The 21,103-nt window shown below is 47.7% G+C and overlaps 1 protein-coding gene across 3 annotated transcripts; it reads right to left on the reverse strand.

Annotated features, from left to right (window-relative positions):
- Nucleotides 1-3,895: 3,895 nt before the first annotated feature.
- LOC135971389 (SH3 domain and tetratricopeptide repeat-containing protein 1-like) lies at nt 3,896-20,453 on the reverse strand. 3 transcript variants are annotated; one of them, XM_065546580.2, is made up of 3 exons: nt 20,406-20,453; nt 5,174-5,354; nt 3,896-3,997 (listed from the first exon to the last, which is right to left on the reverse strand). In XM_065546580.2, exons 1-3 carry the CDS (start codon nt 20,440-20,442, stop codon nt 3,964-3,966), a joined length of 252 nt encoding a protein of 83 aa, XP_065402652.2. In that variant the 5' UTR covers nt 20,443-20,453; the 3' UTR covers nt 3,896-3,963. The 3 variants fall into 3 exon arrangements, with proteins under 3 accessions (XP_065402652.2, XP_065402653.1, XP_065402651.1); XM_065546581.2 differs by lacking the exon at nt 20,406-20,453 and adding an exon at nt 20,062-20,368; XM_065546579.2 differs by lacking the exon at nt 20,406-20,453 and adding an exon at nt 5,877-6,135.
- Between the last annotated feature and the right edge of the window lie 650 nt (nt 20,454-21,103).

A 21,103-nucleotide genomic window follows, 5' to 3' on the forward strand; every position in this document is an offset into this window, starting at 1 on the left:
GCAGCTGCAGCCCAGGAGCCCGACACCTGTGAATCCTACCACCAGGGCTAGCCCTAGCCCACTCCCCCTGCACTCACACCAGTCTCCGTGGCCCCCAGATTGCTGGGAGCCCATCCCCTGGCTCCTTTCTGCGTTGCCACATCCCTGCCACATCAACAGTGTTTGTGGGTGGGCCTGGTCCCCTCTTGGCCATGAGCTCTTGATCCCTCTCCTCAGCTCAAGGAGGTATACAGCAGGTGCTCAGTAATGAAAGCTTCACCAGGCTCGTGGGCTTCACAATTTGTTCCGGACCACACTGTGTTTGGGAAAGCCTCTGAAAACAGCCACTATGATAGATTCATTTTGTAAGGAGATGTGCCACGTGTTGCTTGGAGCAAGTTCTTCTGTGTGTTAACTGAGTGGTCACATTATTTGAGCATGTGCTGTATTTGAGCAGGTGCTGGGCACTGTGAGGGGCTGCGCCTCTGCCCTCAGGGAGAAGATGCTGGCCACTGGGGGAGGATATGAGGGAACCAGTTGGAGGGAGGAAAAAGGCACACAACAGGTGCTCAGCAGTGGCTTAGGAATGAGTGGATGGATGGATGAATGGATGAGGAGATGTAGACACATGGATGGATGGATGAGTGTGTGGATAGATTAATGCTGGGATGGATGGATGGACGGATGGATGGATGGATGGATGGATGGATGGATGGACGGACGGACGGACGGACGGGTGGGTGGATGGGTGGATGGATGGGTGGATGGGTGGATGGGTGGGTGGATGGGTGGATGGGTGGATGGGTGGGTGGGTGGGTGGGTGGATGGATGGATGGATGGATGGATGGATGGATGGGTGGAATGATGTGTGTATGTATGTATGGGTGGGTAGATAATGTATGGATGGGTGGAGGGTAGATGATGTATGTGCATATGGATGGATAGATGGTGGATGAATGTATGGATAAACAAATTGACAGATAGATGAATGGAGGGATGGATTAATAGGTAGATTGGTGGGTGGATGGATGAATGATGGATGGATGGACGAACAGTGAATGGATGGATGGGAGAAAGGATGGATGGAAGGATGGATGGATGGATGAATGGATGGGTGAATGGATGATGGATGGATGGAAGGATGAACAGGTGGATGGATGGATGATGGAAGCATGGATGGATGATGGATGGATGGATGAATGGATAAAAGGATATGTGGATGGATGATGGACGGATGGAAGGATAAACTGGTGATTGGATGGATGATGGAAGGATGAACGGACAGATGGATGGAACAACAGGTGAATGGATGGATAGACGGGTGAATGGATGGATAAAAGGGTGGGTGAATGATGGATGGGTGAATGATGGATGGGTGAATGGACAGATGGATGAATGGACAGATGGATGGATGAATGGACAGATGGATGAATGGACAGATGGATGGATGAATGGACAGATGGATGATGGATGGATGGATGGATGGATGAATGGATGGATAATGGATGGATGATGGATGGATGGATGAAGAGATGAATGGATGGATAATGGAAGGATGGATGAATGGATAAATGGATAGATGGATGAATGATGGATGGATGGATGAACAGGAGGTGAGTGGATGGTTGATGGAAGGATGGATGGATGACAGATGGATATATGGATGAATGGATAAATGGATGAATGGATAAATGGATGAATGGATGAATGATGGATGGATGAATGGTGGATGGATGAATGGTAGATGGATGGAAGGATGAACAGGTGGATGGATGGAAGGATGGAAGGATGAACAGGTGAATGGATGGTTGATGGAAGGATGAATGGACGGATGGATGGATGAACAGGTGAATGGATGGATAGACGGGTGAATGGATGGATGATAAATGGATGTATGATAAAAGGATGGATGATAAAAGGATGGATGGATGAATGGACAGATGGATGGATGAATGGACAGATGGATGATGGATGGATGGATGGATGGATGGATGGATGGATGGATGATGGATGGATGAACAGATGAATGGATGGATGATGGAAGGATGGATGGATGAATGGATAAATGGATAGATGGATGAATGATGGATAGATGGATGAACAGGAGGTGAGTGGATGGTTGATGGAAGGATGGATGGATGACAGATGGATATATGGATGAATGGATAAATGGATGAATGGATGAATGGATGAATGATGGATGGATGAATGGTGGATGGATGAATGGTAGATGGATGGAAGGATGAACAGGTGGATGGATGGAAGGATGGAAGGATGAACAGGTGAATGGATGGTTGATGGAAGGATGAATGGACGGATGGATGGATGAACAGGTGAATGGATGGATAGACGGGTGAATGCATGGATGATAAATGGATGTATGATAAAAGGATGGATGATAAAAGGATGGATGGATGAATGGACAGATGGATGGATGATGGCTGGATGGATAAATGGATGGATGGATGGATGATGGATAGATGGAAGGATGAACAGATGAATGGATGGATGATGGAAGGATAGATGATGGAAAGATGGGTGGATGATGGAAGGATGGATGGATGGATGAATGGATAAATGGATGGATGGAAGGATGAACAGGAGGTGAGTGGATGGATGATGGAAGGATAGATGGATGATAGATGGATGGATGGATAAATGGATGAATGGATAAAATGGATGGATGGATGGATGAATGATGGATGGATGGAAGGATGAACAGGTGAATGGATGGATGATGGAAGGATGGATGGATGAATGGACGAACAGGTGGATGGATGGTGGCTGAAAGAATGGATGATAAAAGAATGGATGAATGATGGATGGATGAATGGATGGATGGATGGACGATAGATGGATGAATGGAAGGATGAACAGGTGAATGGATGTATGATAGAAGGATGGATGGATGGATGGATGGATGGATGGATGGATGGATGGAAGGAAGGATGAGCAGGCGAGTGGATGAATGATGGAAGGATGGATGGATGATGGATGGATGGAAGAATGAACAGGTGAATGGATGATGGAAGGATGGAAGAATGGACAGAGAGATGGATGAACAGGTCAATGGATGGATGGATGATAAAAGGATGGATGATGAATGAATGGATGGATGGATGGACAGCTGAATGAAAGCATCATGGATGGATGGAAGATGGTTGGATGGATAATGGAAAGATGGATGGAAGGATGGATGGAAGGATGGACGAACAGGTGAATGGATGGACGAAGAGGTGAACAGAAGCATGATGGATGGATGGATGGATAGAAGGATGAACAGTTGGATGGATGATGGAAAGATAGATGGAAGGATGGATGGATGGACGAACAGGTGAATGGATGGATGGACAGGAGAATGGATGGATGATAAAAGGATGGATGGATGATAGATGGATGGATGGACGGAGGGATGGATGGATGGACAGAGGGATGGATGATGGATGGATGGATGGATGGATGCGTGGAAAGACAAACAGGTGAATGGATGGATGATGGAAGGATGGAAGGATGGATGATAGATGGATAGATGGAAGGACCCACAGGTATATGGGAAGATGATGGAAGAATGGATGGATGATGGATGGATGGATGGAAGGATGAGCAGGTAAACAGATAGATGATGGAAGGATGAATGGATGGGTGGATGGACAGGTGAATGGATGGATAGATGGGTGAATAGATGGATGAGAAAAGGATGGATGAATGATGGATGGATGGATGCACAGATGGATGGATGGATGGATGGATGGATGGATGGATGGATGGATGGATGAACAGGTAAATAGATGATGGAAGAATGAATGGATGGGTGGATGGACAGAAAGTGAACAGCACAGGGGTCCTCCTGCATCCCTTGCCACTCACCTGGATGTACAAGTCCACCAGCTCGCTCTGCTGCAGGCTGTAATAGATCTTCCCTGCTTGCAGCCAGGCACGCGCCTCCTTCTCTTTCTTCTGAAGATCAATGAAAATCCCCAGACTTCATTTAGTGTAGTCCAGAGTGGATTTGTAGGCCCTGGAATCAGACACAGGTGTCAGAACAAGGGCTTTCATCCTCCTGGAACCAGTCTGCCTCCTCCTGTGGGTCTGGTGACAGATGAATCTGGAATGTGCGGACTGGGAACGGCCCCCTTGTGTGTGCAGTGTTCTGCCCTTCCCAGGGTGCTGGGAGGGCCAGGGTGAACACACACAGCATGGAAAAGATGAAGGACATCCTTCTGAGGGAATTGGGCATCATGCTGCCCTGTGGCAGGAGGAATGTGCTAGTCCATCTCCCCTGCCTCCCAGACATGGCCTGTGTCTTCTCCAGACGCACCAGGAGCCGTTAGTGTTCAGAGGCTATCTGGGCCGATGGTTCTCAAGGTGTGCAGGTATCACAGTCACCCGGAGGCCTGTCCCTATAGCTTGCTGGCCCTGCCCACAGAGCTTCCGGCTCCACAGGCCTGGGGCAGGCCCTAGAACTCCCACTTGCCACAGGCTCCTAGGTGACATGGATGCTGCTCTGCTGGTCCAGGGACTACACTTTGAGAAGCATGGCTCTAGCACACTGGCCCATTTTCCTTCTGTGAACCTGAGGCCAAGACTGGAGCCAGTCTCCCAGGTCCCCATGGAATCTGGCTCCTTCCCTGCTCTCTCAGTAAGTCTGACACTCGAGGGGGTGTGACTGCAGCAATGTCACTGGGCCCTGTGGGTGGGGTGGCCAGGGCCATGGTTACCCCACCAGGTCAGGATGCTTGGGGGAAGCCGAGTAGGCCACATATGGGATGTGAGACCTTGAAACCCTGCCCCAGGGAAGCAGGTGACACAACTGGCTCTGTCTTCTGTGGGAGAGAAGCCACAGGTGGCTGCTGTGGTCACATTTAAGGGGACAGATGAAGGCCAGGAGTGAAGATTCGGGGCAGTCAGAGGTCAGATGACAAAAGCCACCATAGTAGGAAGAACAGCCCAGAGAGCACGTACTGCCTCTGCTGGGGTGGAGATGACCTTTGACCCAACAAGGGAGGCTCAAGCTGGGACTCACGGGCCAGCAGCAGCCCTGGAACGACCCCAGGCCCACCAGCTCAAAGCATCTGATGCCAAGGAACCAAATGATCAAAAGGAGAGGGGCTGCTGGGGTCCTGGGCCAGCTTTCTTGTGCCCCGCTCCTTGCCCTGCCCATCCCCACCTCCACCACTGCAAAGCCAGCCCTTACCGCTCGGTACCCAGGGACAGGTAGAGCTGACTGATGGTCTCCAGGAGCTGCCCCTCCAGCACCTTGTCGGCCACCTTGCGGGCCAGGGAGAGCTGGAGCTCATGGTAGATGACACGCTGGGCCTCACTGGGCATGACGGTGCCGTAGAAGTAGCACAGCCGCTGGACGGACCGCAGCTGGCCTGGGCAGAAGACAAAATGGAAGACATTAGTCTCCCAGCATCGAAGCGAGGCTGGCTGGGCTCGGAGGACCCTGCGCCATGCTTGCCTCTTTCACACCTCTGTGAGCCTGGGCCCCATAGGTGGGGAGACTGAGCACAGACAGGCCATGCACCCATTTCAGGACAGATTCCGAACACACAGTTACATGGGCACACCTTGGTGCAGATGCTCATGGTAGAGGCCGGCCTTCTTTACAACTCCCAGGGCTGAGGTCCTGGCCAGGCTCGGCCCCTGCACCAGGCCATCTATTTCTGCTTCACAAAGCCTCTCTGGCCAGGACCAGGGCCGCCTTCAGCCTGAGCTGATGAGGCCAGGGGCACAAGTAGCCCCTGTCGCAGATGGAACCCTGAGAGAGCAAAGCCAAGCGTCATGTCTGCCACATACGGCATCATGTTGGGGGAACGGGGTTCAAAGCTGGGCCCTGGCGTTCCCACACATGCTTCTCTCATGCATCCAGGCTCCCAAGCCACAGGCTCACTGACCTCTCCCAAAGCCAGGGCGCTGGGAACAGTGGAAAGCTTCTGATTTTCTAGTGCCAGAAACATTCCGGAGATTAACACAGGAAACCAGGTACGCCAAATGGACAGCTGTTACACACACCACCCAACAACAGCTGAATACACAGTCCTCTCGAGCACCCATGGGACATTCCCCATGACAGACCATGTGCCAGGCCACAAAATGAGCCTCAGGGAATGGAGAAGGTCTGAGACCAAAGCAGAGGTGTTCTTCAGCTGTACTGGCATGAAACTGGAAATCAACAGTGAAGGAAATGTGAGAAATTCAAAAATATGTGGAAATTACACACTCCTAAACAACCAGTGAGTCAAAGAGACCATCAGGGAAACTGAAAACTAATTTGAGAAGAATGCAAACAAATGCACAGCCCGGGCCAGCGCGGTGGCTCACGCCTGTCATCCCAGCACTGTGGGAGGCCGAGGCGGGAGGATCGCTTGAGTCCAGGAGTTTGAGAACAGCCTGGGAAACATGGTGAAATCCCGTCTCTATAAAAAAGTAAAATATAAAAATTAGCCGGGTAGGGTGGTGCATGTCTGTAATCCCAGCTACTCGGGAGGCTGAGGCATGAGAATGGCTTGAACCTGGGTAGAAGTTGCAGTGAGCCAAGATTACACCACTGCACCCCACCCTGGGCAATAGAGCAAAACTCTGTCTTTAAAAAAAAAAAAAAATAGCACAGTGTATCAAAAATTCCAACATGCAGCTAAGGCAGTGCTGAAAGGGAAATTTATAACTGTAAATGTCTACATTCAAAGACAGAAGAAAAATCTCAAAAACCTAACCTTCCACCTTGAGAAACTAGAAAAAGAATGAACTAAACCCAAAGCAAATAAAAGGAAGAAAATAATAAATATGAGAGTGGAAATGGGAAGTAAAAATACAGAGAATGGAAAAACAGAGATAATCAACAGAACCAAAAGTGGGTTTTTTGAAAATAATAACAAAATTGACAAATCTTTCACCAGACTGACCAAGAAAAGAAAGAGGGACACAAATGACGGAAATCAGAGACTGAGCACCATGGCTCACGCCTGTCATCCCAGCGCTTTGTGAGGCCGAGGTGGAAGGATCGCTGAGGCCAGCATTCAAGACTAGCCTGGGGGAACATGATGAGACCCCATCTCTAATAAAAAGAAATAAATAAAAAATTAAAAACCCAAGTTTCTAAAATGAGAAATGAAAGAGGAAACATTATTGCCAACCTGACAGAAATAAAAGGATTCCATGAAAACACTACGAACAACTCTACACCAACAAATCAGACCATCTAGACACAACAGCCAAACTCCTAAAATGACACAAACTACCAAAAGTGACTCAAAAATGACCCCAAGTAAGCATGTGGGGTATCAGCGCCGCCCTCGGTCTCCTTGACCATTCAGGGCAGGGTGGGGAGATAGGGAGGCATGATCCCCGTTCCCTGGCCTGCATTTCCAAGTCTGAATCCCCCAGCACCCTGGGGACGGCCTCGTAGGAGGAGGTGCCACAGGCTATTGTGCCAGGAGCCACGGGAGGCTGCAGTGGGGGTTGGGGCGCTGGATTCCTGGAGGGTCTCCTTCCAGTCAGAGAATGCCCCTGGGGAAGAAGCCTGGGTCTGAACCCCCCACCCCTCCTTGGGCAGATATGTGGGACCGGGGCCCCTTCACATGGTCCTTCCCAAAATCTCATCCCTCCTAGGGCCAGGAGTGGGTGCCAGGCCTGTGCTGGGAAATGGGCAGATTTGGCCACAGCCCCTGGGGCTCTGGTCCAGGCCACAGGAGGCAGCTCTGAGTGCTCTCACTATGCCATGACAAAGCACTGCAAGGCAGAGGGGACCCACAACAGTATCCCTTGTCTCGGCCATTTCCCTGGACTCAACTTCCTCATCTATCCTCTGCGGCCTAGATTTCGGACAGCCCTGCCCACCTACTGTCCATTCACTGCTCAGTCTGCAGTGACTGTTGGATAGCACTCCATGGCTCCCCAGTGCTCTTGGGGAAAAGGCCAAGCCACAGCCTGAGGCCCCAGGCCCTGCTTAGCTCTCCAGAAGAGCTTCTCACCATCCAGCACCCAACCCACGCACTCCTAACTCTGCACCTCCCTGCATAAGCCCTGCTCACTCACCCCCGCTCACACCCCACTTATCCCCGCTCACACTTCCGCTCACTCACCCCAATCACACCTCCGCTCACTCACCCCCACTCAGTCATCCCCGCTCACACTCCCACTCACTCACCCCATCATACCTCCGCTCACTCACCCCCACTCACTCATCTCCACTCACACTCCCGCTCACTCATCCCCACTCACTCACCACCGCACCCCACTCATCCCGGCTCACACTCCTGATCACTCACTCCCATCACACCTCTGCTCACTCACCCCCACTCATCCCCGCTCACTGACCATCACACCTCCGCTCACTCACCACCACTCACTCATCCCCGCTCACTCACCCCCACTCAATCACCCCCACTCACTCACTGCCCCTCACACCCCCTTCGTCCCCGCTCACTCACCCCCACTCGCTCACCCCTGCTCACACCCCACTCATCCCCGCTCACACTCCCACTCACCCCCATCACACCTCCACTCACTCACCCCCACTCACTCATCCCCGCTCACTCACCCCCACTCACTCACCACCACTCACCCCCACTAGCTTATCCCTGGTCCTTCACACAGGCTACACCACCAGCCCCTCCACCACCACCTATTACTTGATTAAATCCTCTCAACCCTCTGGTCCCAGACTAAGAGGCTTCCCTAACCCGGGGCCAAGTGCTGCCCCGCCATCACGCCACTCACCCTTTTGTGGCTTCTCTGGCCTAAAACTCACATTCCCATGCTCAGTCCCTGCCACCCGAGGACCCCACAAGCCCTATTTATGCGTGGGGCTGGCACACACTGCACAACGAGCTGCTTTTGCATGAACTGCTCTGCGGCTTCGGGCAATCACCCGCCCCGTGTCCTTTGTGAAGTGGGATGACAGGTGCGCAGCCTGCCAACACACCAAGCAGATAAGACGGGCACAAGAACCGGCGTTCAGGGCCTAGCTCATGGAGGGGCCCCAAGTCCCAGCTCAGCAGAGCCTGTCTTGATCCCAGGGTTATGGCTAGGGATTCCCAGCACGCAGGACTTTCCGTGCTCAAGGCAGCATGGTCCCTGGGCAAACTGGGAAGAGCTGGCTGCCCCAGTAGGGCAGAGGGCCTGGCCTTGCATGGGAACCGCCTGTCTCCAGGGCGCTTGCCAACATCTGCTGCTGGCCATGACTCAGCACTTTCGATGGTGGAAAAACCACCACTTGTTTCTGAATCACAAACCCCAGGTGTGCCCTGATGCGAGTGGCCCCGGAAGGTGAACAGGAGGAACCGGGGCACTCACTCTCCACATGGCCCATCTCCACAGCGACTGGAAGGGCCCACTCATAGTAGCCCTTGCCCTGCTGGGCCGGACCCTGGTGGGTGCAGAGGTGGCCCAGCTGCAGGAGCACGTGGGTGAAGTCCCGGCCACACTCCCTGCAGGGCAGCCTTGAGAACAGCCGCACGGCCTCCAGGAGGTGGTGCTGGGCCAGCCTGCTGGCACCCGCGTGCAGGCACAGGGTCCCGAAGTTGGCCAGCACCACTGCCTGGTTCCTCCGCTGGCCCAGGTCCTGAGCCGCCCGCAGGGTGCGGTAGTAGCCCTAGGCTGCCTGTCTCATCCGGCCCAGCAGGGCAAGGGCTACTATGCCTTCAGAGCCACGTCTCTCTCTTGTCATCTAACCCATTTAAACTCTCCTTTCAAACTATATGCCAGACCTAACCACTTCTCACCTTTCTCATCATTTCCAACCAGGTCCAGCCCTCATCACAGCGCTCTGGGTTACTGCAAAAGCCTCCCAATCGCCAGGCACAGTGGCTCATGCTTGTAATCCCAGTACTTTGGTAGGCCAAGGCAGGTGGATCATCAGAGGTCAGGAGTTCAAGACCAGCCTGGCCAACATGGTGAAACCCCTCTACTAAAAATACAAAAAATTAGCCAAGCATGGTGGTGGGTGCCTGTAATCCCAGCTATTCGGGAGGCTGAAGCAGGAGAATCACTTGAACACAGAAGGCAGAGGTTACAGTGAGCCGAGATCGTGCCATTGCACTCCAGCCTGGGTGACAAGAGCGAAACTCCATCTCAGAAGGTTTAAAAAAAAAAAAAAAAAGCCTCCCAACCTACCTCTCTCCTTCCACCTTTCACCCTACCCTGCATTCTACCTTCCACTCTCAAACATTTCAGAAAAAAAAAAAAATTATATCCACAGAGAGAGAAAGAGAAAGTACAAATGGGGTGAAATGTTTGGGGAATCTGAGGGAAGAGTATATGGGAATTCTCTGTACTATTTTTGCAACTTTTCCATAAGTCTGGATTATTTTGAATTCAAGAGTTAAACAAAGAAAAAACAAAAACCAAAACAAAAACAAAACACTATCTCCATTTGTGAATCCATCCTGTCTTTCCCCTGGCAACTGAAGGATGCTCTCAACTAAGCACATCTATTTTTTCATGAACACTAAAAGAATCCTTGCCTAGTTTTGACTTTCTGTGCTTGGCAGTAGAATTTCATATATGTGTGTGTGTACATATATGTGTGTGGTGTGTGTGTGTATATACAGAAAGGGAGAAATATATATGTGTGTATATATATAAATATATTGTAAATTTATACTGGTAATGTGTATATATATAAATATATGTGTGTGTTTAGATATATATAATACATACCCCATAGGCTGTCCTTAACCAGTTCTAAACTTAGTCGGAAAAACACATACCTAAGCAGAGAATTTCAAAATAATAAGATGAATATTTTGATAGAGGGATGTGTTGCTATGGAACATGCTGCTAAGACACAAAACCTCCTAGATGGGGCAAAGAATGAACGAAGTTTTGCACCTATAGGCACCCCCTCTGATATCCCCTCAAACGTTTATATTTATATGCATTTGCTTCCCCCAGGACCCCCGTTTCATAAGGGTTAGTCCTAGAGCCTAGCAAGTTCCTACTACAGCTGGCACACATATGCCATTCAAGAAACAGTGGCTGAGTGAATGACGAGTTAAGAACCATTTGTCAGCCAGTGCTCAGTAATACAAAATGCACTGGTATGCAAACTATATTTTTGTTGAAAGCAAGGGCAGGATCACAAATTATCTTTCCAGAGAAAGCAAACCTCAAAAGCTTCTTTACCCTACTAAAGCACGTTATAAGACGCTCCCCTTATATAAAAGAAAACCTCCTCATTCGTTATCAATGGCATGGAAACCTAATAAGCCTTCACCTCTGATGACATCTCTTCCATCCCCAGGGCTAGAAGAAGGAGGTTCTGGAAACCCTGGTAGTTGTGAAGGTGGCTCCCAGCTCTGACAGTCTTGAACCCTGCGGGTGCGGAGGTCACACAGCAGAAGAACAACAGAGGGAAGCATCATCAGGCTTTGAATATGTTTGAACCAGAGATGGCAAATAGGCTGCAGCCAACTGAAAACACCAGAGATTCATGGTGGCCACCTGAGGGGTTGTGCTCTTAAAAAACAAAAATAAAAATTAAAAATTAAAAAATTAAAAAAGGAAGGGGTCAAGAATCCATCAGGTCTGACTGAGATGTGTATCAGTGACTAACACCTCATATGGCAAAAGTACTCCGGTGCGCTTTGGGTACTCACAGCTTCAGCAGTATTCAAAGGCGTGTGCTTCCCTAAGACTAAGCCACGGGAATACCCCCAGCAACAATGCCAGGAGAAACGTCTAACATGGATTTGGCTAGAAATACAGTTGTCTTTAACAAATTAACACTGAATAAATCCTGACTTACTAGAGCCTGCGAGAATGACATTCTCAATAACAGTTATCACTACAATCTCCAAACATCTGCAATCCTGCAAGGAGGAACTGTGACAGCGCAGGCCACGTGTCCAGACGGCTTCCCAGACTGCCTGTCACAGAATAAAAGAAATGAAACCCCCCCTAAGAATGTCTTCACTCACATTTAGCCAGTTGTTCCTTTGTGTGCATCTCTTTGCTAAAATGGCCATTCTTCCCCACAGCCTGAAGTCATACGCTAAAATAAATGAGACTCACATGAAGCCAGAAACGTGCAGATGCCAAGGAAACCAACACAAACGAAATGGGCTGGAGAGTGTGGCCAGGAGGATGGTACTTCCCAGGAAGCAATTACTTCATCTCTGCCCATGAAGCAGGCAGCTGTCACTGTCCCCCAGGCCCACGCCAGCCACTCGAAGTAGGTTCTAACCAAACTACCTCCAACAATCAACATAAATACACCACACAATTGGCTTCTGAAAGGACACCTTGCAACCAACAAGAAACTGCTAGCACAGCTTTGAAAAACTGTGCAACTAAAATCCTTGGAAAGGGATCAACACTGCCACATTTTGACTCAAATACTGTTTCGTGGTAGCACTGCAATAATTCACTGAAACAAAAGAATGAATGAGGAACATTATATAAATGAATATAAAAGAATGAATGAAGAATGAACATTATATAAATGAATGTTTATATAGGAATCAGAGGAAGCATGACTAATCATTTAAAGAAATAGGTCAAGAAACTGCTAGGTTCAGATGCTACCGTGAGACACTGTCAGGGCCTTAGGCAAATTCACTTCTCTTGGTCCTGTTTCTAGGTTCATCAAAAATCAGCTTCGGATTAGGGAATCTGTTGCTTTCCAATGCCTTCCTTCTGCGATTCCAGCCCAGATTTTAGGACTGCTCTCCCACTTGGTATATGAAAGCACTTTCTATGTACAATAGCAAGAGTACATTTCTGTGTTGAATGCGGTTTGGGACCTACTCTATGAGGCAGAATATCATCATGTAATTTTAAGCATGACAACAAGGCACACTCTAGATAAGGATAACACATAAGGCATGGCCATACACCTGTGTGTGCCTGGCAGGGAGATGGGGAAGTCTCATTTAATGAAGCCGGGGTGCCTGTTGCACCTTAACATCCTCAGTCCACATCAAGTTCACAACGTCCTTCTGACATCAAACCACAGGTATCACATACTTTTCCATACTTTCCACCCAAGATTAAAATATGCAGAGCACACCGTGATAAAGACGCCTCCATCCCCAGCATGTGGGCTCACATTCTGTAGAATTACATACTTTCAGGGCAAAATGGTGACCAGGTTGTAGTGGCAAGCAAGACTGGGCTCCGTGGGGACAGCAGGCCCTGCAGCAGCCACCACTCCAGTTGCCACAGTCTGATGCAGCTGCAGAGAAGCTGTGGCTGAGGCCATTCACTTTGTGAGAGAACCGCACAGGAGGGAAAAGGTAGGGAAGGTAGGGAAGAGGGCAATGTCAGGCTTCTGAGCCCAAGCCAAGCCATCGCATCCCCTGTGACTTGCACATATATGCCCAGATGGCCTGAAGTAACTGAAGAATCACAAAAGAAGTGCAAATGCCCTGTCCGGCCTTAACTGATGACATTCCACCACAAAAGAAGTGAAAATGGCCGGTTCTTGCCTTAAGTGATGATATTATCTTGTGAAATTCCTTTTCCTGGCTCATCCTGGCTCAAAAAGCTCCCACACTGAGCACCTTGTGACCCCCACTCCTGCCCACCAGAGAACAACCCCCCTTTGACTGTAATTTTCCTTTACCTACCCAAATCCTATAAAATGGCCCCACCCTTATCTCCCTCCACTGACTCTCTTTTAGGACTCAGCCCGCCTGCACCCAGGTGATTAAAAAGCTTTATTGCTCACACAAAGCCTGTTTGGTGGTCTCTTCACACGGACGTACATGACAGGCAGGTGCAGAGCCAGGGAAGGATCTGTGATGAGACCAGAAAGGAATGCGCCTCCCTGTACACACACTCGGAGTTTATGACAATGTGGGTAGGGGGCTGAACTGGATGCCTGAGAACATTCCTCCAAGTTCCTTTGCTGATTTTCTAAATATTGGTGTAAACTCTGAACTCAGAAAATTTTTTTAAATCACTTCAATCAACATCTTTGTCTGGTGCTCAGCATCATCATGTCTACATGATTATCTAGAAAACCAACTTCAGTTCTAAGGCTCACGTCCTCCTACAGTGTCCCAGGGATTTTACAAGGGAATGCACCTCTCATTCGCATCAAGAACACACACAACTACCATTAAATAAATGCTTAATTTGCTTACACAATTTTTTTAACACCCAGATTTGAAATACAATAGAGAAGACAACTTTTTGATAGCTCTGCTTGCCAACTGGAGAAAATAACCTGCCATGATTTCTAACCAGTCAACCACCTGTCTTCCCTGGCTGCAGTAGGAGCAATCTTTCTGAGCTCAGGATTAAAAAGAACCTAGCTGGTTAAGGGACAGATAATCATCAGTTCTCAGCAGGCCTCCTGGGTCCCAAATCCCCATGTGATACGTGGAAGTAAAAAGCTATCAATGACCAAGCATCTGGACGCTTATCCCACCTTGCCATCTGCTTCTCCTGCCATGCAAATATAAAATTAATAAGCCTGCTATTAGAGAACAGAGTTGGTGCTGCATCTGTCTTCCTAAAATTACGGATAATTACCAGCCCACAATGGCTTCTAATCAGATTTGAGTGGTCCCTTAGACAGGAAGCTAAAGTGCCTCAGCCCTAAACTGAGAAGAAAACAGAAACTGGAATGTTCTAGGTTTGATTTTTTTCCCCCTTGTTCTAAAGTTGCTGTCCCCAAATCTCCTTCTACTGTCTTGTTTATAAAATGTATGAGAAACAGGGAAATTTAAAGACACTATAGAAATGGCCACTTTTTCTAGGTACAAACTTCGTCAACATGATTTTCAGCTGCTGGGCTTTTTCTCCACAAACTGTGAGCCTGGAGTACATTTTTCTCCCTCGTGGTTACACATTCAGAGTCAGGGAAAGTGGCTTTAGCAGTAAAGAGGGGAGTGCAGTGAGAAGTGACCGGGCACTGAGAAGGGCAGACAGGGACTCTACCTCGGTGGCCTGCAGCATTCCTGGGCCTCGGCCTTTACTTTTCTATCTGTACAAGGGATCTAAAGGCCCGTGATTCTAGGCCACGACAGCTCTTCATACACACATACGCAAATATCACACGCCTATGTGAAAAGCTGTGACACTTGGCTGATTTCCTGAAGAAGTTATCTTGTATCATTTCTACTCAAGTACTCCACCTCCTTCCAGACAAGTATCTGAGGATGATGGGCGATCCCACAGCAATGTGTGTAACCTCTCCTGCTTATGATCCCTGTTCACATAGCATTTTCCAAAAGCATTTGGTGTGAAGTGCCAGAAGAAAGAAGAAGAAGGTTCTTTTAGCCCATTCATTCATTCATTCATTCAACAAATATTGACTGACTAACTACGTGCCAGGCACTGGTGATATAACAAGGAACATACATATTTTTGTAGGTAGAGACAGACAACCAAAAAGTATGTTAAAGAGTGATCAATGCTGTAGAGGAAAATACACCAGGAAACAGGAAAGAAGAATACCCCTAGCCACCCTACACTGGGGTGATGCTAGCGTTACAAAATGGAAACAGCGGCCGGGCACGGTGGCTCACACCTGTAATCTCAGCTCTTTGGGAGACTGAGGCAGGCAGATCATCTGAGTTCAGGAGTTCAAGATCAGCCTGACCAATACGGCGAAACTCTGTCTCTACTAAAAACATAAAAATTAGCTGGACGTGGTGGCACACACCTGTAATCCCAGTTACTCAGGAAGATGAGGCACAAAAATCACTTGAACCTGGGAGGCAGAGGTTGGAGTGAGCCGAGGTCGTGCCACTGCACTCCAGCCTGGGTGACAGAGCAAGACTCTGTCTCAAAAAAAGTAAAAATAAAAATAAAATGTAAACAGAGAATAAGATACCAAAAGAAAGAACGTGAACGATTAATTGTAACAAAAGCCTTTGTAAGCTGATACTTTCCTTCCTGGATCCTTTTACCTTACAAATGGAAAAAAACGGTGGGTAGGGGTAGCATCAAAATTATGGTGATGTTTTAAGATGGCTTTGGGTTTCAGATATCTGACAGCCATACTCATGTACTTCAAGGAGAAAGCTCTAGCTCTGTAAGCCATCTGGGCAATGGTTTAATGTCTTTTTTTTTTTTTTTTTTTTTTTTTTTTTTCCCAGAGGATTTTTAAAGTACAGGAAAACGTGTGTGTTTATTTGGCTGCTCTGTGCCCGCACACGTGCAAACTGTGCTAACAGGTTTTTCCATGTTTTGCTGAATTTGCCAGCTTGCCATAAACAGGCTTCCATGTCTTAATTGTCTATAAATAGCACGAACACACAAAAATGCAAATCAAGACAAGCTGTCCCTTCAACTGCTGCTGCCATGATGACAGCGAGCGACAATTGGCCAAATCAATACATGGAGACTGAAGCTGTCCGGCAGAGAGCACAGGGCCGACTGCTTTTCCCATAGCATTTAAAGAAACAAGCGGAAACAGCTCTCCACACAGGACAGACACGTCCTTTGTTCTTTGAATAAATGCTGCCAATGCCCAAAATACTTTCTCCATCACACTATCTATATGGAATTCAAGTTCCTTCCAATACCATGAGTAACACCAGTGATAGACTATGTTTAGCCATAATGACCCATTAGCATTCTTTTTCCTCTAAAATGTTGAAATAATAACATTGAGTGTGCACTCACGAGGTGCCAGGCTCTGAGTTTGATCTCGTTTAGTTCTCATTGAAATCCGGTAAGATCAGTACCATATTCTCTCATTTTTCATAGATGAGGAAACTGAGTCATAGAAAGGCTAAGTAAGTTGTCCATGGTCACAGGTTATTTAGGAACTTTTCTCCAAACTTTCAAAAGTTAACTACTGCCACTATTACTAATGGGTTTCTGTTTGTTTGTTTTTCTTTTTTTTTTTTTGAGACAGGGTCTTGCTCTGACCAGACTGGAGTGCAGTGGCGTAATGATGTTTCACTGCAGCCTCGACTTCCCGGGCTCAAGTGATTCTCGCACCTCAGCCTCTCCAGTAGCTGGGATTACAGGCATGAGCCACCACACCTGGCTAATTTTTTAATTTTTATTTTTTGTAGGGATGGGGTTTCACCATGTTGCCCAGACTGGTTCCGAACTCTGGGCTCAAGAGATCCTCCCAGGTCGGCCTCCCAAAGTGCTGGGATTACAGGTGTAAACCATTGTGCACAGCCCTACAAATGCGACTTGTACAAAGTCAGAGCAGTGAGCAGGAAGAGAACAGAGACTTCAGTGAGTCTCCTGGCTGTTGCAACACCATATCCCTCCTCCATACCGTAATGTGTCTACACCCACCAAGCTCCTAGATGTTGAAGGCAGGCCAGCTCAGAGCCGAAACAGCAGTAAAGAAAGAGAAGATGCAGACATGCGTCTTGATTTCAGTTCGAGCGTGCGTCTCTCCCCTGCAGCTGCACAGGCAGAAACCAGGGGCCTGAGTCTGAGGCAGTGTGTTTGGTTCCTGGCAGGTAATCTTTTGGGAGACCATCCCATACAATTAGTGTTACACTTCTCAAAAAGGAAGTGAGACTTTTATAGAAAAATCGATTCCATTTGGGAGAAAGGTCTAATAAAACTACAAAAGGATAATTCAACAACAAATTAAATTCATCTGTCCAAACTGAAATCCCAAAGCCCTCTGGGCACACAGCTGCTTTTCTGAGCTGAAATTCAGCTCCAGCTAAGAAACAGGTCAACTTTTCTAAAAAGATTCTTTTTCACAAGCCTTCAATAAAAATTCCTTTCCCTCACTTGTCATTTTCCAGATTTAATGGCTCCGTTGGCCTTCCTCTTATTTAGGCCATGAGCACTGACTGCATGTCTGCTACGGCTGGGACTCCAAGGGAGGCACCCTAGGGAACACAGATGACGGCAGCACAGCGACACCCTCAAGGAGCACACACGGGGAAGGCAAGATGATACCATGGCAGCCTTCAAACAGAAAAGAACTTGGCCTCCATACCCCGTCTCATTTCTAGAAAACAACGATGCTGAGTCAGTAACATTTACCGAACAGCCTGCAGTGTGAAGGCAGGCACGAGGGGGCTCCATGCGGGGAAGAGCACCTTCAGAAGGGGGCATGCAAGCAACGTGCAGGCAGGAGACACTCCCACTCACAAGGGCCAGCCTGGGGGCCTGCAGAAATGCCCATGCATCTGGGAGGAGGGAGAGAGGACAAGATACTTAAATGCTCCAAAATGAATAGAAGCATCCCAAGAACCTCCCCCAAAATGGGGCAGGGATTTACGAAAGACCAAACCGAGCATGCGCAGTTACCTGAGCATAGCGCCACCAGAGCGAGCTATCAAGGAAGAAACAGGGTCACTAGAAGCCTGAGCCTCTACTCCCAGCTCTGCAACTCATTCACCCTATGACCTTGGTGAAGGCTCTTAGCTTCTGTGAGCCACAAGAGAATCACGGGAAAACAGAAGATATGAAAACTGCTCTGCCTTTTTCACAGAACTGCTGAGGGAATAAAATCAGATAATGGATTTTTAAATTCTCTGTGAATTACGAAGCAAAATACAAACGTATGAAATCATTCTTACCATTAATAACAGCACTGTAAAATTAAGAGCAGAGTTAAGACAACAGCATTTTCCACCCCCCGACTCCCGAGAGAAATAGTGAGTCCAGCTGATGTATTTGGGCAACCCCAGTATCTAGGCTTTGAGAGCCTCAAACAGCTCAGGAACTCTGACAGTATCACTCCAGCCCAGTGCTCATTAAGTTCTCCAAGACAGCCACTGACATAAAATACTACAGCTTTTTCAGCTGGGCTTGAAGCCCTCCTCCAAGCTCACAGCACAGCTAAACAATGAAGAAGAGGTTTTCTGCTACTAGGCTCAAAAGCTGGCTTTTGTAGATTCCCATAGAAAGAACATTCAAGGCCAGGCGTGGTGGCTCATGCCTGTAATCCCAGCAATTTGGGAAGCCGAGGCAAGAGGATCACCTGAGGTCAGAAGATCAAGAACAGCCTGGCCAATATGGCGAAGCCCCGTCTGTACTAAAAATACAAAAATTAGCCGGGCATGCTGGCGGGCACCTGTAATCCCAGCTACTCGGGAGGCTGAGGCAGGAAAATCGCTTGAACTCAGGAGGCCGAGGTTGCAGTGAGCTGAGATCACGCCACTGCACTCCAGCCTGAGGGACAAGAGCGAAACTCCATCTCTAAGAAAAAAAAAATAAAGAAAGAGCATTCTTTTTTGCTGATGTTTAATTTCCTGTGCTTAATACAGAGAAATCATACAACACTGAAATCCTGAAAAACATATCATAAAAAGCATTTAGTGACTGAAAAGACATTCAATATAACCTGTAACAGTGAGTTCCCCTCCTCTTTCCAGCGAGCTCCACTAATGCTGTGACCCTTAACAATGCTTTCACTAACACAGAGAAAATTTAATAGGACCGCTTACCCCTCTCAGCTGACAGCTAAACCAGTGCTTCTCCCTGGGCTCACTAAAGATTGCCTTTACCTAAAACCAGGCTGCAATGACCCTGTAGATGTTGACTAACAATTTCAAAATTCCCATATTCTTTGTCCACTCCTAAGGAAGGTGAACTGAAGCCAGGTGTCTCCAAGTCAGAACTAACAGAGGCCGTAAACATCAATGGCCCATCCCCTTCTTTGACAACCAGGGGATCTAAAGCTGAGATTATGGAAGAAAACAGCCTGCTTAGGAACAAAGCGGAAACCAAAGCCTAGTCACTTAACCTCTGGTCCAGAAATCCTGTGACAATCCAGCACCCATATAGGATGAGTCTCCCTAACCAGAAACTCCGAAATCCACAACTTTTTGAGTGCCGACGTGACGCTCAAAGAAATGTTGATTGGAGCAGCTCAGATTCTGGATTTTTGAATTCAGGATGCTCAACCAGCAAGTGCAATACAAATATTCAAAAATCCAAAAATGCAAAAAAATCTGAGACACTTCTGATTCCAAGCAGTTTGGATGAGGGATATTCAACCTGCATTTTTTTTTTTCCTCTAATGAAGGAAATTAAAAATGAGGACCGAGCAAAGTCATTCAATCCATACTAAAGTCATTCAATAGTTTAATTAGTACCCATTTAAAGTTAAGTGCTACCCGCAGATATTTAAAAGGATGAACACATACATGCCTATAATCCCAGAACTTTGGAAGGCCGAGATGGGAGGATCACCTGATGTCAGGAGTTCAAGACCAGCACGGCTAGCATGGTGAAACTCCATCTCTACTAAAAATGCAAAAATTAACCAGGCATGGTGGTGCACACCTGTTATCCCAGCTACTCGGGGGGCTGAAGCACGAGAATCGCTTGAACCTGGGGGGAGCACGTTGCAGTGAGCCAAGATCACACCACTGTACTCCAGCCTGGATGACAAAGCAATACTCTGTCTCAAAAAAAAAAAAGAAAAAAGAAAATTAATTTAAATTGTGTTTTCACATGCAGCCCATGTTCCCATAACACAAGCCCTGCTCTGTGCTCCAAGGGCACACAGGGTGCCCCTTTATCTTAATACTCACCATATTCCATGGCAGCCATTGGCACATGTCTGTCCATCACACTAGACTTCCTGTGCATGAGGCAGGGATCATATATTATTACCTTTCTGTCCCCAATGTCTGGCCTAGAAGACACTCAGTAAATGATTACTGAACTAAGTCAGTTACTAAGACATGTTAAACTTGTATTAACAAAAATGTCTGGCCTAGAAGACACTCAGTAAATGATTACTGAACTGAGTCAGTTACTGAGACATGTTAAACTTGTATTAACAAAAATGTCTGGCCTAGAAGACACTCAGTAAGTGATTACTGAACTAAGTCAGTTACTAAGACATGTTAAACTTGTATTAACAAAATTGATTCAATAAGTTTGCCAATGCAGCGTTCATACCACACAGCTTAAATCTCAACCTGCGGATTTATCTTGTGTTCTGCTAGATTATCACCTATTAACATTCAGGAGGCACCTAGTATGTGCTAGGCATTACTAATTGCTGGGGACCTAGCAGTGACAAAACAACATTCCTTGTTCGAAGAGGAGTTCTAATAGAAAGAGGAATAGAAGGAACAGGCTAGATTGATGAGAGAGCTAAGAAAAGGACAGGCTGCCATGGGAAGCACCTGGTCTTGTCTGGATGGTACATAGTTAACGAAGTCTGAGTGCTTCATATGGCATAAGATCATCTCCTCCAAAGAAGCGAATGAAGCTTTGATTC

This window comes from Macaca fascicularis, chromosome 6, assembly GCF_037993035.2.
Source record: "Macaca fascicularis isolate 582-1 chromosome 6, T2T-MFA8v1.1".
In the NCBI taxonomy this organism is placed as follows: Eukaryota; Metazoa; Chordata; class Mammalia; order Primates; family Cercopithecidae; genus Macaca; species Macaca fascicularis.